The sequence below is a fragment of the Oncorhynchus mykiss genome, chromosome 6, assembly GCF_057628025.1.
Source record: "Oncorhynchus mykiss isolate SJ-2025 chromosome 6, ASM5762802v1, whole genome shotgun sequence".
NCBI lineage: Eukaryota > Metazoa > Chordata > Actinopteri > Salmoniformes > Salmonidae > Oncorhynchus > Oncorhynchus mykiss.
This window is the reverse complement of record NC_143027.1, coordinates 82,934,607-82,959,654: the sequence shown is the minus strand read 5'-3', so window position 1 is coordinate 82,959,654 and position 25,048 is coordinate 82,934,607. Positions and strand designations below refer to the sequence as shown.

Here is a 25,048-nt window from a genome sequence, read left to right as displayed (position 1 = left end):
ATGGATTCAGAAGTTGTGCACTACATGGTGAATAGGGGGTCAGATATGACTCTGGTCTAATACCACTTCAGATCATAAATGACAAACATCTCTAGCTAAAAATGCTAAAAGGAAACATTTTGTTGTGTTGTGAAATTGCATGATGCCGTAGCCAACTGCCAAGCCTCGTCACAAACATCACTTCTCAATCAAAGCTCTGCTCTCATTTTATACACCTCATTACAGCTGTAACTGAACCAGGAAGTTTAAATCCATGTGTCCACTGCTAGAGCTCTGACTGGCATGGTGGCTTTCCACACCATTCACTTTTCAGCTAACTGTGTCTTTCTGCGTGTCTACAGCGTAGCTATGATCTGCCACATAACCATATGGATACATAAAACCCATGTTAGGGTATTAGATCGCAGTAGGACTAGGCTGACATTCATTTGTGTTCACCACAGTATATTACTGCCAAAGTGCAGCCAAAACTACAACTGACAAAGACCAGTGTGGAGAAAATATTCTACTATTTTCACTATATATATGCTGTATAGATACTATTGTATAGATATGCTGTAGTTTGAAATACAATTTCAACACAAGGTATGTCCACTTCATAGCTTGATCATGTCTGTCTGAATGTGCTACCTTACACCAGATATCTATTATTGCTTGAAATTCAATTTAAACACATGGTCGATCATTTTGGAGCTTGACAATGTGAACCACAAAATGGAGGGACTGTCTGTCCCTATGAGATCCACATAATTAGAATCACTATGGCATGATCCATTCTACAGTTTTAGAAAAACATGTGATATCTAGAACCTAAAAGGGTTCTTTGGCTGTCCCCATAGGAGAACCCTATGAATAACCATTTTGGTTCCATATAGAGCATCTCAATCAATCAAATGTATTTATAAAGCCCTTTTAACATCAGTCAATGTCACTATACAGAAACCCAGCCTAAAACTCCAAACAGAAGCAATGCAGATGTAGAAGCACGGTATCTAGGAAAACTCCCTAGAAAGGCAGTAACCCTAATCCGTTAGGAGAACCCTTTGAAGAACCCTTTTTAATTTCAGGCAGAACCCTTTTGATTTCCATGTAGAACATTTTACATAGAGGGTCTACATGGAACCCAAAATAGTTCTTCCTGGAACCAAGAAGGGTTCTCCAATGGGGACAGTTGTAGAACCTTTTAGGAAGCCGTTTTCCTAAGAGTGTATGGGATTTAATCTCTATGGTGAGGCCTACCTGTGACGGGGCAGTCTAGAGTTAGGTTAGCCCCAGGGCGCAGGCTGACCCGTCCCCCCACCACGGCCCTCAGACTGGGGGCTTCCTTGTCCGATACGTTCCTCCATGACACAGCTATCACAGGAGGCTCTGTGAAAAACAGACAACAACTACAAATGTTTCCAAATGGCTCATTTATCCCCTCCTCCCCTGTAACTACTGTTTTTTTAAGAAACATAAATAACATTTCATTTAACATTTCAAATAACATTGCATAATGTTATTTAATGAGAGTAACATTTCATAATAACTGAATAAGTATTTATAAATTATTTATAAATAGTGTACATACTATGAATACATGATAATTTCCTATTGGAGCATTTCATCATTTGCATGCTTATAATGCTTATCAGACTTGGGACATGTTTGTATTCACTAGGAACTAAACGGAAGCAAACTGTCTGAAAACAGGAGGGACTACCTGAACTTGTCCAATAAGAAACGCTTGTTTTCATTTTCCGTTGCAAAGAGTTTTCCTACGGTGTGCCCTAGCGCCGAGACCCCTAGAGGGTGTTCTTCCTGACGTTGTGTATTATCTCTTGGTGTTGACGCTATCAACCCAGCCGGTAATACACTCATGTCGCCCGGCGGCTGGTTCATAAAATAAAACATCCTCCTATCAGGCTACAACATTGGCTTCCTCCTGAACTACATTTAATACGGGGCTGCTAGAAAAATATGAGCAGTGTCTTAATAAAAGCCATTTCCACCGCCATGCTAGGGAGGCTAGCTACTTCTGGACGCTGCGTACAGCAGGCGGTGCAACCTGACTGCTTAATAAAAGCCCTTTCCACCACCATGCTAGGGAGGCTAGCTACTTCTGGACGCTGCGTACAGCAGGCGGTGCAACCTGACTGCTTAATAAAAGCCATTTCCACCACCATGCTAGGGAGGCTAGCTACTTCTGGACGCTGCGTACAGCAGGCGGTGCAACCTGACTGCTTAATAAAAGCCATTTCCACCACCATGCTAGGGAGGCTAGCTACTTCTGGACGCTGCGCACAGCAGGCGGTGCAACCTGATAACATGTTGAATTGTCATTTACACCGGATAGGTGCAGTGAAATGTGTTGTTTTACAGGGTCAGCCATAGTAGTACGGCGCCCCTGGAGCACATTAGGGTTAAGTGCCTTGCTCAAGGGCACATCGGCATATTTTTCACCTTGTAGGCTAGGCTATTCAAACCAGCAACCTTTCGGTTACTGGCCCAACTCTCTAACTGCTAGGCTACCTGCCTCCCATATATAACCCAGTTGACTGGGTACTCACCAGCTAACAGCAGCTGTGTAGTCTCTGAGGCTGAACCGTGGGTGTTTGAGGCTGTGCACCTGTACACTCCTCTGTCCCCCGGCCCAGGACTAGAGATATGCAGTCCGCCAGAGATGTCCCAGTGTACCCTGCAGTAGCAAAGGAAAACAAGACCTGTATCTCAACCACAGTCATCACTTTATAATACAATAAAATACTATACACTTTTTTGGTGTGCAGGAAAGTGATTGTATGGAAATTGATTATACACATAATGCGGTATATAAAATAGATAGTGTACATGTTATATATAAGAATTTATGTTGGGGTGGCAGGGTAGCCTAGTGGCAGGGTAGCCTAGAGCGTTGGACTAGTAACCGGAAGGTTGCACGTTCAAACCCCCGAGCTGACAAGGTACAAATCTGTTGTTCTGCCCCTGAACAGGCAGTTAACCCACTGTTCCTAGGCCGTTATTGAAAATAAGAATTTGTTCTTAACTGACTTGCCTAGTTAAATAAAGATAAAATAATTTATGTTAACATGTTATACAGTGGGGCAAAAAAATATTTAGTCAGCCACCAATTGTGCAAGTTCTCCCTCTTAAAAAGATGAGAGAGGCCTGTAATTTTCATCATAGGTACACTTCAACTATGACAGACAAAATGCGAAAACAAATCCAGAAAATCACATTGTAGGATTTTTTTATGAATTTATTTGCAAATTATGGTGGAAAATAAGTATTTGGTCAATAACAAAAGCTTATCTCAATACTTTGTTATATACCATTTGTTGGCAATGACAGAGGTCAAACGTTTTCTGTCTTCACAAGGTTTTCAAATACCTGCTGGTATTTTTGCCCATTCCTCCATGCAGATCTCCTCTAGAGCAGTGATGTTTTGGGGCTGTTAGTGGGCAACAAGGACTTTCAACTCCCTCCAAAGATTTTCTATGGGGTTGAGATCTGGAGACTGGCTAGGCCACTCCAGGACCTTGAAATGCTTCTTACGAAGCCACTCCTTCGTTGCCCGGGCGATGTGTTTGGGATCATTGTTATGCTGAAAGACCCAGCCACGTTTCATCTTCAATGCCCTTGCTGATGGAAGGAGGTTTTCACTCAAAATCTCACGATACATGACCCATTCATTCTTTCCTTTACACGGATCAGTCGTCCTGGTCCCTTTGCTGAAAAACAGCCCCAAAGCATGATGTTTCCACCCCCATGCTTCACAGTAGGTATGGTGTTCTTTGGATGCAACTCAGCATTCTTTGTCCTCCAAACACAACGAGTTGAGTTTTTACCAAAAAGTTATATTTTGGTTTCATCTGACCATATGACATTCTCCCAATCTTCTTCTGGATCATCCAAATGCTCTCTAGCAAACTTCAGACGGGCCTGGACATGTACTGGCTTAAACAGGGGGACACGTCTGGCACTGCAGGATTTGAGTCCCTGGCGGCGTAGTGTGTTACTGATGGTAGGCTTTGTTACTGTTATTTTGACCCCACGGGGTGAGATCTTGCGTGGAGCCCCAGATCGAGGGAGATTATCAGTGGTCTTGTATGTCTTCCATTTCCTAATAATTGCTCCCACAGTTGATTTCTTCAAACCAAGCTGCTTACCAAATTGCAGACTCAGTCTTCCCAGCCTGGTGCAGGTCTACAATTTTGTTTCTGGTGTCCTTTGACAGCTCTTTGGTCTTGGCCATAGTGGAGTTTGGAGTGTGACTGTTTGAGGTTGTGGACAGGTGTCCTTTATACTGATAACAAGTTCAAACAGGCGCCATTAATACAGGTATGGCTACATGACCAGAGTCTAGAACTGTACAGCCTATGATCTCTCAGCAGTCACATGACCAGAGTCTAGAACTGTATAGCCTATGATCTCTCAGCAATCACATGACCAGAGTCTAGAATTGTATAGCCTATGATCTCTTAGCAGTCACATGACCAGAGTCTAGAATTGTACAGCCTATGATCTCTCAGCAGTCACATGACCAGAGTCTAGAACTGTACAGCCTATGAGCAGTCACATGACCAGAGTCTAGAACTGAACAGCCTATGATCTCTCAGCAGTCACATGACATAAAACTATTACAAACAAACTGTCTCAAGCTGGGTCAAACCCCGGTTAAGACAACAGCTACATGTGTGTGTATGTAATTGTGTGGGTGCGTGTGCGTGCGTATAGCGTGTGTGCATTGTCTGTCTGTGTGTGTGTGTGTGTGTGCAGATGCTATTAGTGCATGAAATCAGAATAAACGTAAAGTCCTGATCTAGTCTAATCAAATGAATCAGCCGATTAAATATCTAATTTCCTTTAATGATGCTGAACCTCTCTTTCATATTTTCACTGAGTTTATGCACGCATCCCAAATGGCACTCTATTACCCTATGGGCCCTGGTCAAAAGTAGTGCACTACAAAGGGAATAGAGTGCCAATCGGCTGATTAATTTGATTAGACTAGATTGTTATGATTGGCGTGTTTTGTATGTGTTTTAAAGTCTCGAACACAAGCGAATAAACCCTGAACTCCCTCTCTGGACAGTCCAGTCTCTTTTTCACCTCTCTGAAGGGACTGGTCCTCTTCCCATGCTCTGAGCTGTCCTTCCTCTCTGGACAGTCCAGTCTCTGAAGGGACTGGTCCTCTTCCCATGCTCTGAGCTGTCCTTCCTCTCTGGACAGTCCAGTCTGTTTTTCACCTCTCTGAAAGGACTGGTCCTCTTCCCATGCTCTGAGCTGTCCTTCCTCTCTGGACAGTCCAGTCTCTGAAGGGACTGGTCCTCTTCCCACGCTCTGAGCTGTCCTTCCTCTCTGGACAGTCCAGTCTCTGAAGGGACTGGTCCTCTTCCCATGCTCTGAGCTCTCCTTCCTCTCTGGACAGTCCAGTCTCTGAAGGGACTGGTCCTCTTCCCATGCTCTGAGCTGTCCTTCCTCTCTGGACAGTCCAGTCTCTGAAGGGACTGGTCCTCTTCCCATGCTCTGAGCTGTCCTTCCTCTCTGGACAGTCCAGTCTCTGAAGGGACTGGTCCTCTTCCCATGCTCTGAGCTGTCCTTCCTCTCTGGACAGTCCAGTCTCTTTTTCACCTCTCTGAAGGGACTGGTCCTCTTCCCATGCTCTGAGCTGTCCTTCCTCTCTGGCCGCTCAACTATTCCTCAAGGCCAATAAGTCTGCCTGAGCTTCCCTTGGCTCTGGAACAAACACCACCAATCCAGGACAGAGGAGCAACACAATGTCTACTTGATTCCTGGGCCGTATTCATAAAGCATCTCACAGTAGGAGTGCTGATCGAGATTCAGTTTAGCATTTTAGATCATAAGGAATATAATTTAATGGACAGGGAAGACCTGATCTTAGATCAGCACTTCTGCATGGAGGCACTATGAATATTGGCCCAGGTTCAAACACTCCAATAACAGATTTAAGAGATTACAGGAACCACCATGCAGGGAAAGCTTGGGTCAAAACAGCTTGTGGGGACTGGAGAGAGGGAGATACTGTTTTTGGACTCATGAAGTCTACTTCCTTTGAGACTGGTGTAAAAGGGCATGGGGGAGAGGGGCTGGGGGAAGTGGACAGGGACTGTTTATATGGAGTGTTGCTGTGGGGAGAGGGCAAGGGCTGGGATTGGGAACACAGGGACTGTGGCTGGGGCAGGGTCTGTGTCTGGGGTTATGGGCTGGGGGAGAGAGGCAGGATCTGGGTCTGGGGAAACAAACAGGGTTTGTGTATATGGGTATGTGGCTAAGGGAGGCTGGGGGCTGCTAAAGCCATGCAGTGGTTTATGGGGCTATAAGCTCTCTGTTAGATCCCATTTAGACCATGTGGGAATGTACACAGAGCTACTCCCACCCACATCCCACTTCATCAGACTGATGCTTGGCCACCACTCACAGGCTAGAAGTTACCCTTATGCACAGATCTAGGGTCAGTTTACCCTTCCTGAAGCCTAACCATAACCATTAGGGGGTGAAACCTCTTTCTACTCTGTAGCAGAATGTAGTTGCCCTCTTGACATTGATCCAAGATCAGTTTTGTTTGTCCCCCCATTATTTAGATAATCCAAGTATCAGACTTACTCTGCTATATGTAGTAAATGGGGAAAAATGATTTTCTACTTTATAACATGGAGTCAGTGGACCTAGAGGGGAACGTATAAACCATTAGAGCATGGAAAATGTACTCTCTCAGACCACATCCCTGGAAAAATAGAATTGTGGCTAGCAACGGTCCTACGGCCAGTACTGTACCTATCATGTAAAACCTGCTAAACACATGCAGTAGAATATATACAGTAGACATGCCAGTAGACAGGATAGGACAGGATTATATAATACTGTTCAGTTGTTTAGCATACGCTTTTATCCAAAGTGACTTGAACACGTGTTCAGTATATGCATAACTGTCACGCCCTGACCATAGAGAGCTGTTATTCTCTATGTTGGTTAGGTCGGGTGTGATTTAAGGGTGGGTTATCTAGGTGAATTGTATTTCTATGTTGGCCTAATATGGTTCCCAATCAGTGGCAGCTGTTTATCGTTGTCTCTGATTGGGGATCATATTTAGGTAGGCATTTTCCCATTGTGCTTTGTGGGATCTTGTCTATGTATAGTTGCCTGAGAGCATTATATTAGCTTCACGTTTTGGTTGTTCGCTTTGTTGTTTGTGTTCTTTTGAAGTTTTCTATTCCATAATAAAGGATGGAAACATACTATGCTGCATCTTGGTCTACTCCTTATGACGAACGTGACAGAAGATCCCTCCACAAACGGACCAAGCAGCGTGGCTAGGAGGAAAAGACATCCTGAACTTGGGAGGAGATAATGGCAGGAGACAAAAGCCTGCCATGGAAGCAGGCGGAGGCAGCGAGGGAAGGACAGCGACGAGGCCAGGGTTCGCGGCCACGACTCAAGCCCAAAAGACAGCCCCAATTTTGGGGGGAGGGGCACACGGAGTGGTCGGCGAAGTTGAGGGGTGAGTCAGAGACTGTTGAGGAGTTATTGGACAAATTGGAGGAGAGTGAACGGAGGGGAGAGTTAGAGACCTTCGAGGAGTTGTTGGACAAATTGGAGGAGAGTGAAGAGAGAAAGCTGTTGGTTTGGCGTAGTATGCACAGCATTCGCCCTGAGGAGCGTGTTAGCCGTCCGATGCCACCTGTGCCAATTCCTCGCACTTGTCCTGAGAAGTGTGTTAAAGTTCCGGTACAATTGATGCTGGCTATACGCACCAGGTCTCCAGTGCGCCTTCACAGCCCAGTACGTCCTGTGTCAGCTCCTCGCACTTGTCGCGCTAAAGTGGGTATCTGTCCAGGACGGGTTGTACCGGCTCAGCGCTCCTGGTCTTCAGTGCGCCTCCAGGGTCCAGTACATCCTGCGCTGGTTCTACGCACTGTGTCCCCAGTGTACCTTCACCGCCCAGTACGTCCTGTGCCTGCTCGCACTCTCCCTCAAGTGCGCCTTCCCAGTCTGGTGCGTCCTGTACCTGCTCCTCTCACGCTCCCTCAAGCGCGCCTCCACAGTCCAGTACGTCCTGTGCTTCCTCCCCGCACTCGCTCTGAGCGTGTCATCAGCCCGGTGCCACCTGTACCGGTCCCACGCATCAGGCCTCCAGTGCGCCTCCACAGTCCAGTACGTCCCGTGCCTCCTCTCCGCACTCGCCCTGAGGTGCATGTCATCAGCCCGGTGCCACCTGTACCGGTCCCACGCATCAGGCCTCCAGTGCGCCTCCACAGTCCAGTACGTCCTGTGCTTCCATGGTCCAACCAAGTCTGACCAATCAGGATCACATGATGACATTTGGACAACAAACAACTTATTGTCCAGATTTTCCAGATAAAGGTCAGAAGGCTGAGATTTGCTGGACATCCTGAGCTGGCTGCCAGTACATTTATACTGTGGGTCCCCTCATGTAATGGACCAAGACCTCCCAGAAGGCCAAAGGAGACATTATGGATAACATCTGGCGAGACACTGGTGTCAGGTCGGGCTTAGCAGCTTCTATGAAGGAAAGACTGCCATGGCATTCAGGGCATTGCACCACCAAAAGCAAGCAAGTCCAAATGTGGAAATGTGCCTTTGGCTCCACACTGGCATACATACACATCAAACATAAAACATGTTATTTTTATTTCTCTACTACAGGTTTAAAAAGCCGGTAAGCAACCTAAAACAAATGTCTTTCCCCTCATTGAATGAACATGAGGCCTGGCAAATCTGTTGAAAAATCCTGATGAAGGCTAAAGGCCGAAACACATTGGTTTTAATTATAGCAATTTCCATTGTCTTGTAAGAGTTACTGAATTTCCACTTCAAATCTATCCAAGTCTTTAGAGAGGTCAAACGGGTTACAGTACACAACAGGCGGTCCCGCTGCCTGCTATCACAACACGTTGGTTCCAAGACCACATCACTTTGATAAGAGCAAGTGAAGGGCAACCGTCTCCACACTCACACGGAACTGGGAGAACACACAGCTTCACGCCTCGGCCCTGGGCCCTGTGAATGTCAATCAACCATCCATTTTTCCCTCCCCTTTCCCATTTCACTTTTTTTATTTTTCGCCTTTTTCGCCCAATTTTATGCTGCCTTTCCTCCCCTCTCTCTCCTTCCCCTCCTTCCCCTCTCTCTCCTCTTTCCTTCCCCTCTCTCTCCTCTGTCCTTCCCTTCTCTCTCCTCTGTCCTTCCCTTCTCTCTCCTCTGTCCTTCCCTTCTCTCTCCTCTTACCTTCCCCTCTCTCTCCTTCCCCTCTCTCTCCTCTTTCCTTCCCCTCTCTCCTCCTTCCCCTCTCTCTCCTCTGTCCTTCCCCTCTCTCTCCTCTGTCCTTCCCTTCTCTCTCCTCTGTCCTTCCCTTCTCTCTCCTCTGTCCTTCCCTTCTCTCTCCTCTGTCCTTCCCTTCTCTCTCCTCTGTCCTTCCCTTCTCTCTCCTCTTTCCTTCCCCTCTCTCCTCTTTCCTTCCCTTCTCTCTCCTCTTTCTTTCCCCTCTCTCTCCTTCCCCACTCTCTCCTCTGTCCTCCCCTTCTCTCTTCTCTTTCTTTCCCCTCTCTCCTTCCCTTCTCTTCTATTTTCACCTCTCTTCCCTCACTAGCCGTTTTCTTCCCTTCCCTTTCCTCTGTCTCTCTCACCTCTCTATCCCCTTTCTCTACACTCTCTCCCTTCTCCAGCCAAGTTCTGAGCTGACCCTGTAAAACAGTGAGTGCTGCTCCAGCTCCATGGGAGATCCATGAGGAGAGGAGGAGGAGGAGGAGGAGGGGGGGATATACAATACGTGAGGAAGAGGAGGAGGGGGTTACACAAGATGTGAGGAAGAGTAGGAGGGAGGGTGCTATACAAGATGTGAGGAAGAGGAGGATGAGAATGGGGTAAAGGAGGAAGAAGACATGAGTAGGGAGGAAGATTTGAAGAGGGGGAGGAGGAAGACTTGAGGACGAGGAGTGAGACTTAGCAACAGGGTCCGGAAGGTGAAATTGTAAATTTCACACCATGATCTGAGGCGGACTCGGAACACAGAACATTCACAACGGGCTCCGAGTCCTTTCTCCTTTCTCTGATATATGAGTAACAGTTTCCATAGCTTCTCACAGGGATCCTGCATAGCTACAATCAGTATTCTCTCCAGGGCAAAGCCAAGTCCAGCAGGCCTGAGCTATACCCCACATAGAGGGCTGCTGCACTATATTATGGAAAGAGGAGTGAGAATAGAGGATAACATAAAGCTAATGGGCATGTCTTATTTATGTGTGTGTGTGTGTGTGTGTGTGTGTGTGTGTGTGTGTGTGTGACAGTATGCATGTGTGCATTTGTGTATTACTGTATGTGTTACCTGTCAGTTAGTTGTAGCTCTACTCCGTCCTTGGTCCAGGTGATTTGGGGCTGCGGGATGCCCTCTGAGGGGCAGAGCAGGTACAGCTGCCGCGTGGCGTTGGTCAGGAAGGCTGTCTGGCCAACACTGATGTTCAGACTCCTCTGGAAGGTCATCGGGGGGTTCTGCCTCTGTCGGATGATCACTGGTCTCTTGAAGCTACTAGCCGACCACTCTGACGAGTTTGGTGCCCGGTCTATTGAGATTTGAGATCGTATCACATTGTATGTTGCAGATTAAATAATAACTACAGTAGGGGTCAGTTCCATTTCCATTAATTAGTTTCAGGAAATAAACTGAAATTCCACATCTCGATGCTCTATGAGAAACATTTGGAATTAGAATTGTATGTTTTTCTTCCTGAATTGAAAAGGAATTGACTGAATTGAAAAGGAATTGACCCCCAACCTTGATAAAACACATTTGATGCACTAGTAATGTCATAATGAGTTGTGGGTTTCATTCCTGTATATAAACTGAACATAAAGAAATAACTTGTATTTTTTATTTAGCTATGAAAGTATCTGTCCTATGAATACCCACGTTTAAATGTAACTCTAACACCATATAGTGCCAGCAAATGTTTCATCTGAATACACAATCCTGTTTCAGGCTCTATTTTAACAAACCTAACAGAATGGTAAAGCTAAACGCAGGCGGTAGTGCTATAGGTTCAGGGGTGTGTCAGAAATAGTTTTGCTATTTTCACTATCACAATTCTCGGTACACTTATTGGCATTGGCGCGAAAGGGGCTGGGGCTCGATGAATAAACAAGTTGTGGGTGTCTCGAGACTTGGCCCCTCACTGGCCAATCAGAATGTGCTCCATGGCAAAATATGTGACTAATTTCAGAAAACTAGGCATATATCACACATCACTACTTTACAGGAGAGGCATTTGAACATAAACATTTTGGGCAGAAATGCCTTCTGGAACATGTAAACTTTCATGTGTCTTAATAACACACTTGCATGCCATCTGTAAATACGAATACAATTGTTAAATTACGAGCCTAGTTGGTTTAGCCACGGAAAAAGCCAGGAACCTTCATGAGCCAGGAACCTTCATAGCCATGATTGGCTGAGATAATGGATGGGCTGGACATGCCGAGAGATGAGTTCGGATTGGTCTGCCATGTAGCACACTTTTGTCTATAACATAAGCTGGTCAGCATGTGTAAGTAATCCTTTCTAAAATGGCTTTTATGAAAGATATCACGTAGTAGAACTGCAAAAGTGTTGCCCTTCACTTTCTGGAGGAGCAAGTCTTGAAATCAGTAGAATGCCCGGTGGAATTAGAGCATGATAACTAAGGAGATGGAGAAAATTCAATTGATTGCAAAAATGCAGAGGGAGTCAAAAAGAGAACAGACAGAAAGAAGGCTGTTGTATAAAACACCTGTCTCCAGATTACATCTTCAAACTAAGGGCAACCATGGCATCCGTGACAGAGAGGGAGAAGTGTCAGGCCCTTCCTTATCTGTTTCACCGGTCTGTGCTTGTCTCCACCCCCCTACGGGTGTCGCCCATCTTCCCCATTATTCCCTGTGTATTTATACCTGTGTTCTCTGTTTGTCTGTTGCCAGTTCGTTTTGTTTGTTCAAACCTACTAGTGGTTTTCCCCTTGCTCCTGTCTAGTCCAAGTTCCGGTTTTCTAGTTTTTCCTGGCTTTGACCCTGCCCTGAGCCTGCCTGCCATCCTGTACCTTTTCCCCACTACTCTGGATTACTGACCTCTGAATGACCTGACCCTGAACCTGCCTGCTGTGCTGTACCTTTTCCCCTGTTGTTGCAATGAACATTGTTACTTTGACACAGTCTGCATCTGGGTCTTATCTGAAACATGATAAGAAGCGTCCATCCATGTATACGGGTAAGATAGTATAGTACACATTTTCAGATATTATATGTTTCTAATTTGATCAGAAAGTATTTTTCATTTCAAGTTAAAGCTAGCTAACTAAAGTTGAACCTGGTTGGTAAACTACCTGCAGATTCATGAAGGGTAATAATGTTATGAGTTGGGATTATGGTTCATTGTTAAGCTAGCTAGCTACATGTCTAAACAAAAGACTCCACTATCCAAGTAACCATTTCACCACACCTTCTGTATTCTGTGGATGTGACAAATAAACATAGATTTGATTTGATATAGTATGTGACCAGAGACAGTAATGTGCCCTGCACCAAAGTCAAATTAGCATATAACGTTAGACCAAAGAGAGTGTTCAACTTCTAAAATTCTCCGGTAAAATGCCTTCATTATAGTAGGTCATTTCTGTTGAACCAGCCTTTATTATAGTAGGTCATTTCTGTTGAACCAGCCTTCATTATAGTAGGTAATTTCTGTTGAACCAGCCTTCATTATAGTGGGTCATTTCTGTTGAACCAGCCTTCATTATAGTAGGTCATTTCTGTTGAACCAGCCTTCATTATAGTAGGTCATTTCTGTTGAACCAGCCTTCATTATAGTAGGTCATTTCTGTTGAACCAGCCTTCATTATAGTAGGTCATTTCTGTTGAACCAGCCTTCATTATAGTGGGTCATTTCTATTGAACCAGCCTTCATTATAGTAGGTAATTTCTGTTGAACCAGCCTTCATTATAGTGGGTCATTTCTATTGAACCAGCCTTCATTATAGTAGGCCTAAGGGAGGTCTTGGGTTCTACATCATGGAGGGGTTTTTACGTACGTTCAAAATGTGACCTGCATGTTTTACTCCTCTCAAACTTTACATTTTAATAAAGCTTTGGTGATTAAGATTTATTTCCAAGTGGTCTCGGGAGCCAAACCCTTTATCGACAGTCTTGACTACTTTGCGATTGATTTGGGCAGAAAAAAAGCCTTCATTGAGAGGAGGCTGTGCCTGGTTTTAAAGCAAATGAAACAAAATGGGGAAAAGCACGTTTTTTGTGTTTCTAAATAGGAAGTATTCAGACTCCAAAAGCATATCAGGCTCCTCTTGTTCCATGTTCATATGGACAGTGTGCGTCACGGCTGGATAGGCTGTGTTTCTGCTGTCAATATTCATGTCATAACCATCTGCGTTACTGCTGAAACCAGCTTTAGGTCGGTCTTAAATATCCCTACCAGCACTGCCTGAAATTAGCACTTTGGATCATGTTTTTAAGGACACGCCTCAAATATTTCCACCCCTCCATCTGAGCACAAGTGAGCTGATATAAGAAAGGTCAATTGCCAAACATGGCGTTGGTGCTGGAAAATACCAGTGTGCCAGAATTTCCATCATAAAATTGCAAACTAACATGCGTTTGACACTAGTGCTGCCTTAATGCCGGCCTGAAAATAGACTCCCCTGAGTGCAAACTAGCCCTAAACTTTATTCTACAGCCCGCTAACGACCTGGTGTTTGCTTAGAAACGACATGGTAACGGCATACATTACATAACTATTATACAAAAAAGTTATGTAATACTGTATATTAATATTATGCAAAAAAAATTCTCAGGCACTTGCAGATTCATTATGAATGAATGTGAGTGTTTCTGTCCTATATGTACAGCATGGTGTGCCTGGGTAACTGTTTCTAATGTGTATGATGTACATGTGGTGTTTTTCATTCTGGTACGGTGACATCCTTGGAGGGAAAAAGTTGTATTCTATTGTATTGGATTATTTTCTATCGTAACAAAAGGTTACCTTTTGGGTTCCCCGTCTCCTCCTTGGTCCCTTTCCACTGCTCTGTGGAGGCCTGTTGGCCTCCAGACATCTCTGTGATGAGGGTGTAGATGATCTGAGAAGCCTGTTCCTGGCTGATCTCTCCCATCTCCGCCTGGAGACTCACGTTCCTCACCCTCTCCTCCAGGCTCCAGGGCTGCAGCACCAAGGCCCCCGCCTGCACCTGCAGCACCGAGGCCTCCACACCACCGGGCAGCAGAGACAGACTGGGACCTTTGAGGCTGGGGGTAAACGGGAGGCAGTGAGGAAGACCCTGGGGGTCCCAGTCCTGAGGGTTGAATCGTGGTTGAATCCTGGTCAGGTCTAGGCCAGGTTCGGGGTCCGATTCGTTTTCAACCGGTCGGTCGATCAGTCTGCTGTCGCTGCCAATCAGTTTAAGGGTGAATGTGTCTGAGGCGGGCCCGGCGATACACACGTACACCCCACTGTCCACGACTCCGAGGCTGTGGATCTTTAGAGAACCAGATTTGGTGACGCCCAGACGCTTGCAGCTGGACAGGGGGCGGCCGTCCTTCTCCCAACGGATGTAGGCTTTCTAGACGCAACATACAAGACAAGACAAAACACAAGACAAAACACAAGACAAAACACAAGGCAAAACACAAGGCAAAACACAAGACAAAACACAAGACAAAACACAAGGCAAAACACAAGACAAAACACAAGACAAAACACAAGACAAAACACAAGGCAAAACACAAGACAAAACACAAGGCAAACACAAGACAAAACACAAGACAAAACACAAGGCAAAACACAAGACAAAACACAAGACAAAACACAAGGCAAAACACAACACAAGACAAAACACAAGACAAAACACAAGACAAAACACAAGGCAAAACAAGGCAAAACACAAGACAAAACACAAGACAAAACACAAGGCAAAAATAAGAGCTAAGGAGGCCAACCTCTCAATTTAGACTGGAGTCCTGGAATGGCCTTTACCTCCTGACAAGCTGAGCAGAACAGCTGTTTAGGGAGATTTGTCTATTGCCAGAATGACTCTACAAAATTAAATGTAAGTGATTTTAAATGATAAACATGTCCAGTCATAGTTGGAAACCCCAGCCATGGCATATGTTCTCATCCATTACAACAATAAAGACCATGAGGAAAGGATCCAACCTGGAAGCGCCGGACAGGGCATTTGATGATCAGGGAGGTTTTTGGTAGGAGGTAAGCACGCCCACCGATGGTCAGGTGGAGGCGTTTCTCCTGCCGGGTCTGGATGTAGATACGACTCAAGCCTAGAATCAACGGACAACGCTTTACTGGATCCTTGATTGTTTCCTTTGATGCTTCCTTCCCTGTCTCCTTTGTGGGCTGCTGGTTGATTCTGGATGCTTCCTTCACAAGCTGTCTGGGGTTCATCTCTGTCTTATGCTCTGAATGGAATGATGGATGGAGGGAAAGAGAAAGGGAGGGAGAGAGAGAGGGAGACAGAGAGACAGAGACAGAGAGACAGAGAGAGTGAGACAGAGAGATAGAGACAGAGAGAGAAAGAGAGAGAGACAGAGAGAGAGAGAGAGAGAGAGAAAGAGAGAGAGACGGAGGGAGAGAGAGAGAGAGAGAGAGTGAGAGAGAAAGAGTGAGAGAGAGACAGAGAGAGAGAGAGAGAGAGTGAGAGAGAGAGACAGAGAGAACATAATGGTGGTTAACCTCTTACAGTGAATTAAACCATTGTCATTTACTCACATGACAAATATAGGCTATAGCATGAAGGTTTAGAAGGATAAAACAACTTTATAACTAACACAAAATATTATAAATAAAACCTACATTATATCTGACATTATGATAATGATTTGATTTGGAATAATGATTCTACATTAGCATTAGCATAATTTGGGCGGCAGTTAGCCTAGCGGTTAAAGAGGAAACTCAGCAACCGGATGGTTGCCAGTTCAAATCCTGGGTCTGACAGGAAAAATCTATCGGGAAGTGAGCTGGAAACTAGAGGGTTGCCGGTGTGAAATCCCAGATGCCATTGCCTGTCGTTGTGCCCTTGAGCAAGGCACTTAACCGCCCATAACAACAGCTCCTCAGGGCGCCCAGTGTGGCAGCTCCCCACACCTCTCCAAAACCTGGGTGTATTTATGTCCTTGGAGGGGATAAAAGCAGAAGTCACATTTCAGTTGGACCTTGTGATCTAATGAAGTGATCTAATGAAGTGATCTTAAAATGAGAAAAGAGTCGATTAGTAGAGAACAAGATCTTCCACCCTGTTCTGTCTGGAATCAGCTGGACCTAAAACCAAGCTCTCACGAAAGATCAGTACATTTCAATCACTGTAATTTCTGTCTCGTACTGACCGATGGTCATACTTAGACTGTGAGGCAATGCATTCAGACCCTCCCTCTAACGCACTCTCTGTGAGCGTACCAAATGGCACCCTATTCCCTATGTAGTGACCAGAGCCTGTATGGTCATACTTAGACTGAGGCAATGTGGACTCTGCTCCAAAGTAGTGTACTATATGGCAAAAGCTTGCCATTTGGGAAGCACTCTCCCTGTATATCTGGGTCAAGTTAATCCTGTGGATTTGATATCATTAGCTTTGATAACAGGGAATGAGATAAGGTCTGGGATAGAAGCATGAGGCAACATGACCTTGTGCTTGAGGCTACATCCAAATGGCACCCTAATCCCTATATAGTGCAGTACTAACCAGAGCCCTATGGGACCTGATGAAAAGTAATGCACTGTTTTTGGAATAAGGTGCTGTTTGGGACACAACCTGAGGCTAGCATGACAGCAGGGGAGAGTCAATCCTTTGGTTAATGTGAAGTCATTCCATCTAATATCTCCAAACACAAAACACAGTATACACACTACCCTATTGTGAATCTATAGATGTAGTATACACACTACCCTATTGTGAATCTATAGATGTAGTATACACACTACCCTATTGTGAATCTATAGATGTAGTATACACACTACCCTATTGTGAATCTATAGATGTAGTGTTCTGACATGTTGAAAGTTCATGCACAGAGGCACGGGCATGCGCTCACATCACACACGCACCCACCATGACCCTGGTCCTCATAAGCAGCAGCTGGGTAGGACAGTTTCTCTCTCTCTCCCTCACACTCTCACACACACACACACTCTCACACTCTCACACTCTCACACACACACACACACACACACACACACACACACACACACACACACACACACACACACACACACACACACACACACACACACACACACACACACACACTTCCTTTAAGGAGTAGCTGTGACATTTGCGAGGCACTCAATCATGCATTGTATATCCTCTCTTTGTTGAGGCAGTTCAGAGAGATGGTAGCTTTCAGACACACAGTGAACACTTTGGGACACATTTGGGACACACACACACACCGTAGGAGAGTGGACTATTTCCTTTACAGTGTGAACTCACAGACACTCATTGAACAACCATTGACCTTACTTCTGTATGCTTTTCAGATGTTCTCTTCATTCTGGAAGTACGCTTGGCTGCACAGAACAGTAGTTGGCTTGTAGTGTGTGTGTGTGTGTGTGTGTGTGTGTGTGTGCGTGCGTAGATTGCGGTCAGTAATGCTGTACTGTTTGTACGTTGGCATGGATAACATGTATATACTGTAGGTAGATGTGTGTGTGTGTGTGTATATATGTATATACTGTATGTATGTGTATATATATATACACATGTTTTTGATTAGTCGGTTCAAATGTAAACATTCAAAGTGAGAACTGGAGCTGTCGATGGCCTGATAAAGAACAGAACATGTTCCTGTGTCTTTATTCTCATGGATAATCATTTTCCAGACATATAGATATAGAAGACTTTGTACTTAGGTACAGTATGGTCACAGTGGCTGGATCACAAACGGTACCCTATTCTCTATACTACTTTGGATCACTTTCAAGTGTACATATTTAAGACTCCTACTCACCCATAGCATGTTCACAGTGAATACGTCCCAAATGGCACCCTATTTCCAAGTGCACTACTTTTGACCAGGACCAATGGCACCCTATTCCCTATATAGTACACTAATTTTGAGAGAACATGGTGCCATTTGGGATGCAGAGACTACTGTATGCTTTCAGAATCTCTAATCTGGTCACATATCTGTAGAGTTGAGCGTATGTGTGTGTATGAGTGTGTGCACATGATGAAAGAGGTCTGAAAGAGGTCTATCGTACACTTATCAGGCTGGATATTGAGGTGTGTGTGTGTGTGTGTGTGTGTGTGTGTGTGTACTCACTAGGGCAGGTGGTCATTCGGCATGTCCTGACCAGGGGTGGAGAGGAGAGGCCGTCGCAGAGCCTCCTCGCCAGCATCACCTGCTGTCCAGCTGAGGTCAGCCTCCGACACACTGGCTCCCTACGTTGGATCCCCAGACCACAGGATACAGAGCACTGCAACACACACATTCATTATGCATTTTGTTTGTTCACAACTTTGTGCAATCAAAATGGAATTGCCCTCCTCCTTTCACTGTCCCTCTTACAGTTCCTGACACTACCCCTCCTTCCCTCCCTCCACTCACCTCCCCCACTCTGCCTCCCTCCATCCATCCATCCCTCTTCATCCCTCTGCAACCTCTCTACTCACATTCTCCTCCCTCCCCACCCCCATCCCTCCATTAATCTGCTCCTAATCTCCTTCAGTCTCTCTCCTCCCTCAACACCCCCCCATCCCTCCATTAATCTGCTCCTAATCTCCTTCAGTCTCTCTCCTCCCTCCCCACCCCCCATCCCTCCATTAATCTGCTCCTAATCTCCTTCAGTCTCTCTCCTCCCTCCCCATCCCTCCATTAATCTGCTCCCAATCTCCTTCAGTCTCTCTCCTCCCTCCCCATCCCTCCATTAATCTGCTCCTAATCTCCTTCAGTCTCTCTCCTCCCTCCCCCATCCCTCCATTAATCTGCTCCTAATCTCCTTCAGTCTCTCTCCTCCCTCCCCATCCCTCCATTAATCTGCTCCTAACCTCATTCAGTCTCTCTCCTCCCTCCCCCATCCCCACTCACCTTCCCCCACTCTCCCCCGGCCATGTAGGGCAGACAGTCCGTCTTGGAGCAGGTCCTATGAGGGGCCGGTTTGGCCCCTGGGCATGCTGTGTCCCCCAGTGTCCAGTAGGCCCCCGTAGACAACAGCTGTTTACAGAACACCTTACGTACCTGGCTACCCCCGCCGCAGGAGAGGGAGCACTGTGAGACAGAGAGAGAAACAGAGAGACAGAGACAGAGAGCGAAAGAGACAGAGAGAGACAGAGAGAGACAGAGAGAGACAGAGAGAGAGAGCGAGAGACAGAGCGAGAGAGCGAGAGAGAGAGAGACAGAGAGAGAGCGAGAGACAGAGCGAGAGAGCGAGAGAGAGAGAGAATGTAGCAAAGGGCTTCTAAGAAATGTGGACAAAGCAAATGCTTTGACCAACCCATCCATCCATCCATCCATTTGTAATAAACTTTGATGCCTAAAACGTATACCTAAGACACACAAACACACACAACGGCCTCTCCTCCATACCTCCTGCCAGGGCTCAGTCTCCCATGCTGGAGGGCAGTCCACCTGGTTGCAGGGTTGAAGGATGGACGGCTTGAACTCCCTGCACTCGTTCTCTGACACACTCACACTATCCTGCTGCTCTACGGAGAGCACACGCATGCAGAACACACTCCTGGTCTGGATGCCCACCCCACACGACGCAGAGCAACGAGTCCACGCTGTCACCTCCCACCTAGGAGGGAGGGAGGATGTTAGACACATAAATCATTACACTGAGAAACACACACACACACACACACACACACACGGTATGTTGTTTTTATGGAGGCGAGTGCAGATGCCATTATTTCCACTCAGAGAGAGAGGACCCATAGTGACTTTCATAAAGTAAAGATAAACACAAGGCAGGCCTGCCACTGTCATTAGTCCTTAGGAAGTGAGTTATAACAGCAGCACTGGAGAGAGGAAGGGAGGTGGGAGGGAGAGAGTTCAGAGAAGGTGGAGAGACACAGACAGAGAGAGAGCGAGACAGACAGCGAGACAGACAGCGAGACAGACAGACAGACAGACAGACAGACAGACAGACAGACAGACAGACAGACAGACAGCAAGACAGCAAGACAGACAGACAGACAGAGAGAGAGCGAGACAGACAGCGAGACAGACAGACAGACAGACAGACAGACAGACAGACAGACAGACAGACAGACAGACAGACAGCAAGACAGACAGACAGACAGCAAGACAGACAGACAGACAGACAGACAGACATGTGAGGGGAATAGAGGGAGGTAAGGGACTACTGGTCTCTGAGTTGCACTGGGTCAGAACTCAGAAGCAGCCTTGAGTATATATAACTGTATGTGTGTGTGTTTGTGTGTATAACTGTATGTGTGTGTGTGTGTGTGCGTGTGTGTTTGAGTGTAGAACTGTATGTGTGTGTGTTTGTGTGTATAACTGTGTGTGTGTGTGTGTGTGTGTGTGTGTGTGTGTGTGTGTAACTGTATGTGTATAACTGTATGTGTTTGTTTGTGTGTTTGTGTGTATAACTGTGTGTGTGTGTTTGTGTGTATAATTGTGTTTGTGTGTATAATTGTATTTGTGTGTTTGTGTGTATAACTGTGTGTGTGTGTTTGTGTGTATAACTGTGTGTGTGTGTTTGTGTGTATAACTGTGTGTGTGTGTTTGTGTGTATAACTGTATGTGTGTGTTTGTGTGTATAACTGTATGTGTGTGTTTGTGTGTATAACTGTATGTGTGTGTTTGTGTGTATAACTGTATGTGTGTGTTTGTGTGTATAATTGTATTTGTGTGTTTGTGTGTATAACTGTGTGTGTGTGTTTGTGTGTATAACTGTATGTGTGTGTTTGTGTGTATAACTGTATGTGTGTGTTTGTGTGTATAACTGTATGTGTGTGTTTGTGTGTATAACTGTATGTGTGTGTTTGTGTGTATAACTGTATGTGTGTGTTTGTGTGTATAACTGTATGTATGTGTTTGTGTGTATAACTGTGTGTGTGTGTTTGTGTGTATAACTGTGTGTGTGTGTTTGTGTGTATAACTGTATGTGTGTGTTTGTGTGTATAACTGTATGTGTGTGTTTGTGTGTATAACTGTGTGTGTGTGTTTGTGTGTATAACTGTATGTGTGTGTTTGTGTGTATAACTGTATGTGTGTGTTTGTGTGTATAACTGTATTTGTGTGTTTGTGTGTATAACTGTATGTGTGTGTTTGTGTGTATAACTGTGTGTGTATAACTAACGGTATGTGTGTGTGTGTGTGTTTATAAAGCACCCTACAGCTGTTTCCTGTGTTCATCTATTACCACAGTAGAAGACAGTAAATCCCCCAGTAGATGAGAAACCGACTTCTCAATAGAGATACATCACTTTGGGAGCATTTCTCTGTGTTCTTCTTCTCTCAGAGAATATGTGGTGAGGCCCTGGTGTAGTGCTTCCCTCAGCAATCAATCAATTAATAATTTAATCATTAAATAAACCCATTCATCCGTCCATCCACCCATCAGTCCATCCACCCATCAGTCCATCCACCCATCAGTCCATCCGTCCATCCACCCATCAGTCCATCCACCCATCAGTCCATCCGTCCATCCAGCCATCCATCCATTGTTTCATAAACAATGAGAGAGAAACAACAGGTGTTGACTAACAGTGAAATACTTAGTTACAGGCCCTTCCCAACAACACAGAGAGAAACAACAGGTGTAGACTAACAGTGAAATGCTTAGTTACCGGCCCTTCCCAACAACACAGAGAGAAACAACAGGTGTAGACTAACAGTGAAATGCTTAGTTACCGGCCCTTCCCAACAACACAGAGAGAAACAACAGGTGTAGACTAACAGTGAAATGCTTAGTTACCGGCCCTTCCCAACAACACAGAGAGAAACAACAGGTGTAGACTAACAGTGAAATGCTTAGTTACGGGCCCTTCCCAACAACACAGAGAGAAACAACAGGTGTAGACTAACAGTGAAATGCTTAGTTACGGGCCCTTCCCAACAACACAGAGAGAAACAACAGGTGTAGACTAACAGTGAAATGCTTAGTTACGGGCCCTTCCCAACAACACAGAGAGAAACAACAGGTGTAGACTAACAGTGAAATGCTTAGTTACGGGCCCTTCCCAACAACACAGAGAGAAACAACAGGTGTAGACTAACAGTGAAATGCTTAGTTACGGGCCCTTCCCAACAATGCAGAGAGAAACATCAGGTGTAGACTAAAGTGAAATGCTTAGTTACGGGCCCTTCCCAACAATGCAGAGAGAAACAACAGGTGTAGACTAACAGTGAAATGCTTAGTTACGGCCCTTCCCAACAACACAGAGAGAAACAACAGGTGTAGACTAACAGTGAAATGCTTAGTTACCGGCCCTTCCCAACAACACAGAGAGAAACAACAGGTGTAGACTAACAGTGAAATGCTTAGTTACCGGCCCTTCCCAACAACACAGAGAGAAACAACAGGTGTAGACTAACAGTGAAATGCTTAGTTACCGGCCCTTCCCAACAACACAGAGAGAAACAACAGGTGTAGACTAACAGTGAAATGCTTAGTTACGGGCCCTTCCCAACAACACAGAGAGAAACAACAGGTGTAGACTAACAGTGAAATGCTTAGTTACGGGCCCTTCCCAACAACACAGAGAGAAACAACAGGTGTAGACTAACAGTGAAATGCTTAGTTACGGGCCCTTCCCAACAACACAGAGAGAAACAACAGGTGTAGACTAACAGTGAAATGCTTAGTTACGGGCCCTTCCCAACAACACAGAGAGAAACAACAGGTGTAGACTAACAGTGAAATGCTTAGTTACGGGCCCTTCCCAACAATGCAGAGAGAAACAACAGGTGTAGACTAACAGTGAAATGCTTAGTTACGGGCCCTTCCCAACAACACAGAGAGAAACGACAGGTGTAGACTAACAGTGAAATGCTTAGTTACGGGCCCTTCCCAACAACACAGAGAGAAACAACAGGTGTAGACTAACAGTGAAATGCTTAGTTACGGGCCCTTCCCAACAATGCAGAGAGAAACATCAGGTGTAGACTAACAGTGAAATGCTTAGTTACGGGCCCTTCCCAACAACACAGAGAGAAACAACAGGTGTAGACTAACAGTGAAATGCTTAGTTACGGGCCCTTCCCAACAACACAGAGAGAAACAACAGGGGGACTGCAGAGGGGGCACGCCACCATCCACATCGACGGGACCACAGTGGAGAGGGTGAAAAAGCTTCAGATAAGTGACCATCTGAAATGGTCCACCCACACAGACAGTGTGGTGAAGAAGGAGCAGCAGTACTCTTTAACTTTTAGATCAGTGTGTGTAGTTGTGTATTGTTAGATATTACTGCACTGTTGGAACTAGGAACACAAGCATTTCGTTACACTGGGAATAACATATGTGACTAATACAATTTGATTGGATATGTGATGAGTAAAAAGGGTCCATGAAGATAGTTAAATAGTTAACCAAATAGCTCCCTGGACTAACTATTTATCAGTCTTATGGCTGACGCCTCGATCACACCGACAGCGGTATTGTGCAAAATGGTACGCATTATCACCTCGATATGTGAGCAACAATAGTTCAACATTCACCTTCTGCTACCATTTCTGTCAAGCCGTCTACGCAGACAGTTTGATGAAATACGTTTGATAAATCTAAGGTATGCAGCACACAGAACGCACTGCAACAACTGCCTCTGCAACACAATGCTGCAAGGCAAACGCAGCGTTCCATTGGGAATGAATGTACTTCTGGGGTACCAAAACGCTGTAGGAGAGAGATGGTGACTGCGTCCCCAATGGCACCTATTCCTTATGTAGTGCACTACTCCTGACCAGGGCCCATAGGGTGTCATTTGGAACACAATCACGGTGCCTTCATCCACCGTCTTATGTAAGAGTGAGACAGCAAAAGAGGAAAGTGTTTATCTAAGAGGTCTATTTTAAGAGCTCCCGGATAACTGATGAGAATACCGTACCATCTTAGTACCTCAGAGACAACACTCCCAGGGCTTTGTTCTGACTGGGATCACAAGTATTTTTTGTGCATCCCAAATGGCACCCTATTCCCTGTATAGTGCACTACATTTAACTAGGGCCCATAGGGCTCTGGTCAAGAGTTGTGCACTATGTAGGGAACAGTGTGCCAGTTGGGATGCAGTCTTTGAGACGTCTGTATTTATAAGATCATAAAAAGCACAGCAGTCTTCTACTCTGCAATAACCATCATCTTCATGAAACAGAAACCTGGATCCAGCCGACCACAAGAGAAGATCTACTGCTCGACAAAACCTGCCATGAAAGTAGTTATTCTACTCTAAATGGTACGTTTATTTCTGCTTTAGTTCTGTTTTTATGCATTATGATAAAACACTGCTCTTATTAGTGTCAATAAAACGAGTTGATCTTAATCAAGATCAGCTTTTTCCTGAACGCAGCGAACACTAGCCCTCTGAGCCAGCTGTCCTGCTGCCTTTGGGTTAGTGATTGGAAAAACAATCTGTGATGTGTGTGTGTGTGTGTGTGTGTGTGCTTGACTCTCATCAACTTCTCTCTTAATGAGAGCACAGTCTGACTAGCCATTTAGAATCCATCAGAGACTTTTCCTTGAACAATAACCAGGTTCCTGCCTCTTTTGCTCAAACACACACACACACACACACACACACACACACACACACACACACACACACACACACACACACACACACACACACACTCTCTCTCTCTCAGTTTCTCTCTCTCTCTCTTGTTACGACCATTCAATGTTAGTCACAGATATAACCATACACTACCCTGCAGACCATATTTTACAGGTTAGCTAGACTCATATCCTTGAGCATGTGTCCCAAGAGAAACAGACCAAGAAAAATAAATGTACCCGTTATAGCGCCATTGTGTGGTCGATATCAATTTTCCTGCATATTTCCAGTCCTCACAG

General features: G+C 45.3%; 1 protein-coding gene across 1 annotated transcript in view; it reads right to left on the bottom strand.

Annotated features, from left to right (window-relative positions):
* LOC110506865 (ADAMTS-like protein 3) overlaps positions 1-25,048 on the bottom strand; it is a 224,875-nt gene that overhangs the window by 23,100 nt on the left and 176,727 nt on the right. Inside the window, exons 18-25 of the mRNA XM_090239130.1 lie at positions 19,597-19,807; positions 19,099-19,278; positions 18,334-18,487; positions 15,212-15,471; positions 14,045-14,618; positions 10,346-10,580; positions 2,550-2,677; positions 1,240-1,368 (exon numbers count right to left, since the gene is read on the bottom strand). Of these exons, the coding sequence (XP_090095256.1) occupies positions 1,240-1,368; positions 2,550-2,677; positions 10,346-10,580; positions 14,045-14,618; positions 15,212-15,471; positions 18,334-18,487; positions 19,099-19,278; positions 19,597-19,807 (1,871 nt within the window). The remainder of the gene's footprint in view (positions 1-1,239; positions 1,369-2,549; positions 2,678-10,345; positions 10,581-14,044; positions 14,619-15,211; positions 15,472-18,333; positions 18,488-19,098; positions 19,279-19,596; positions 19,808-25,048) is intronic.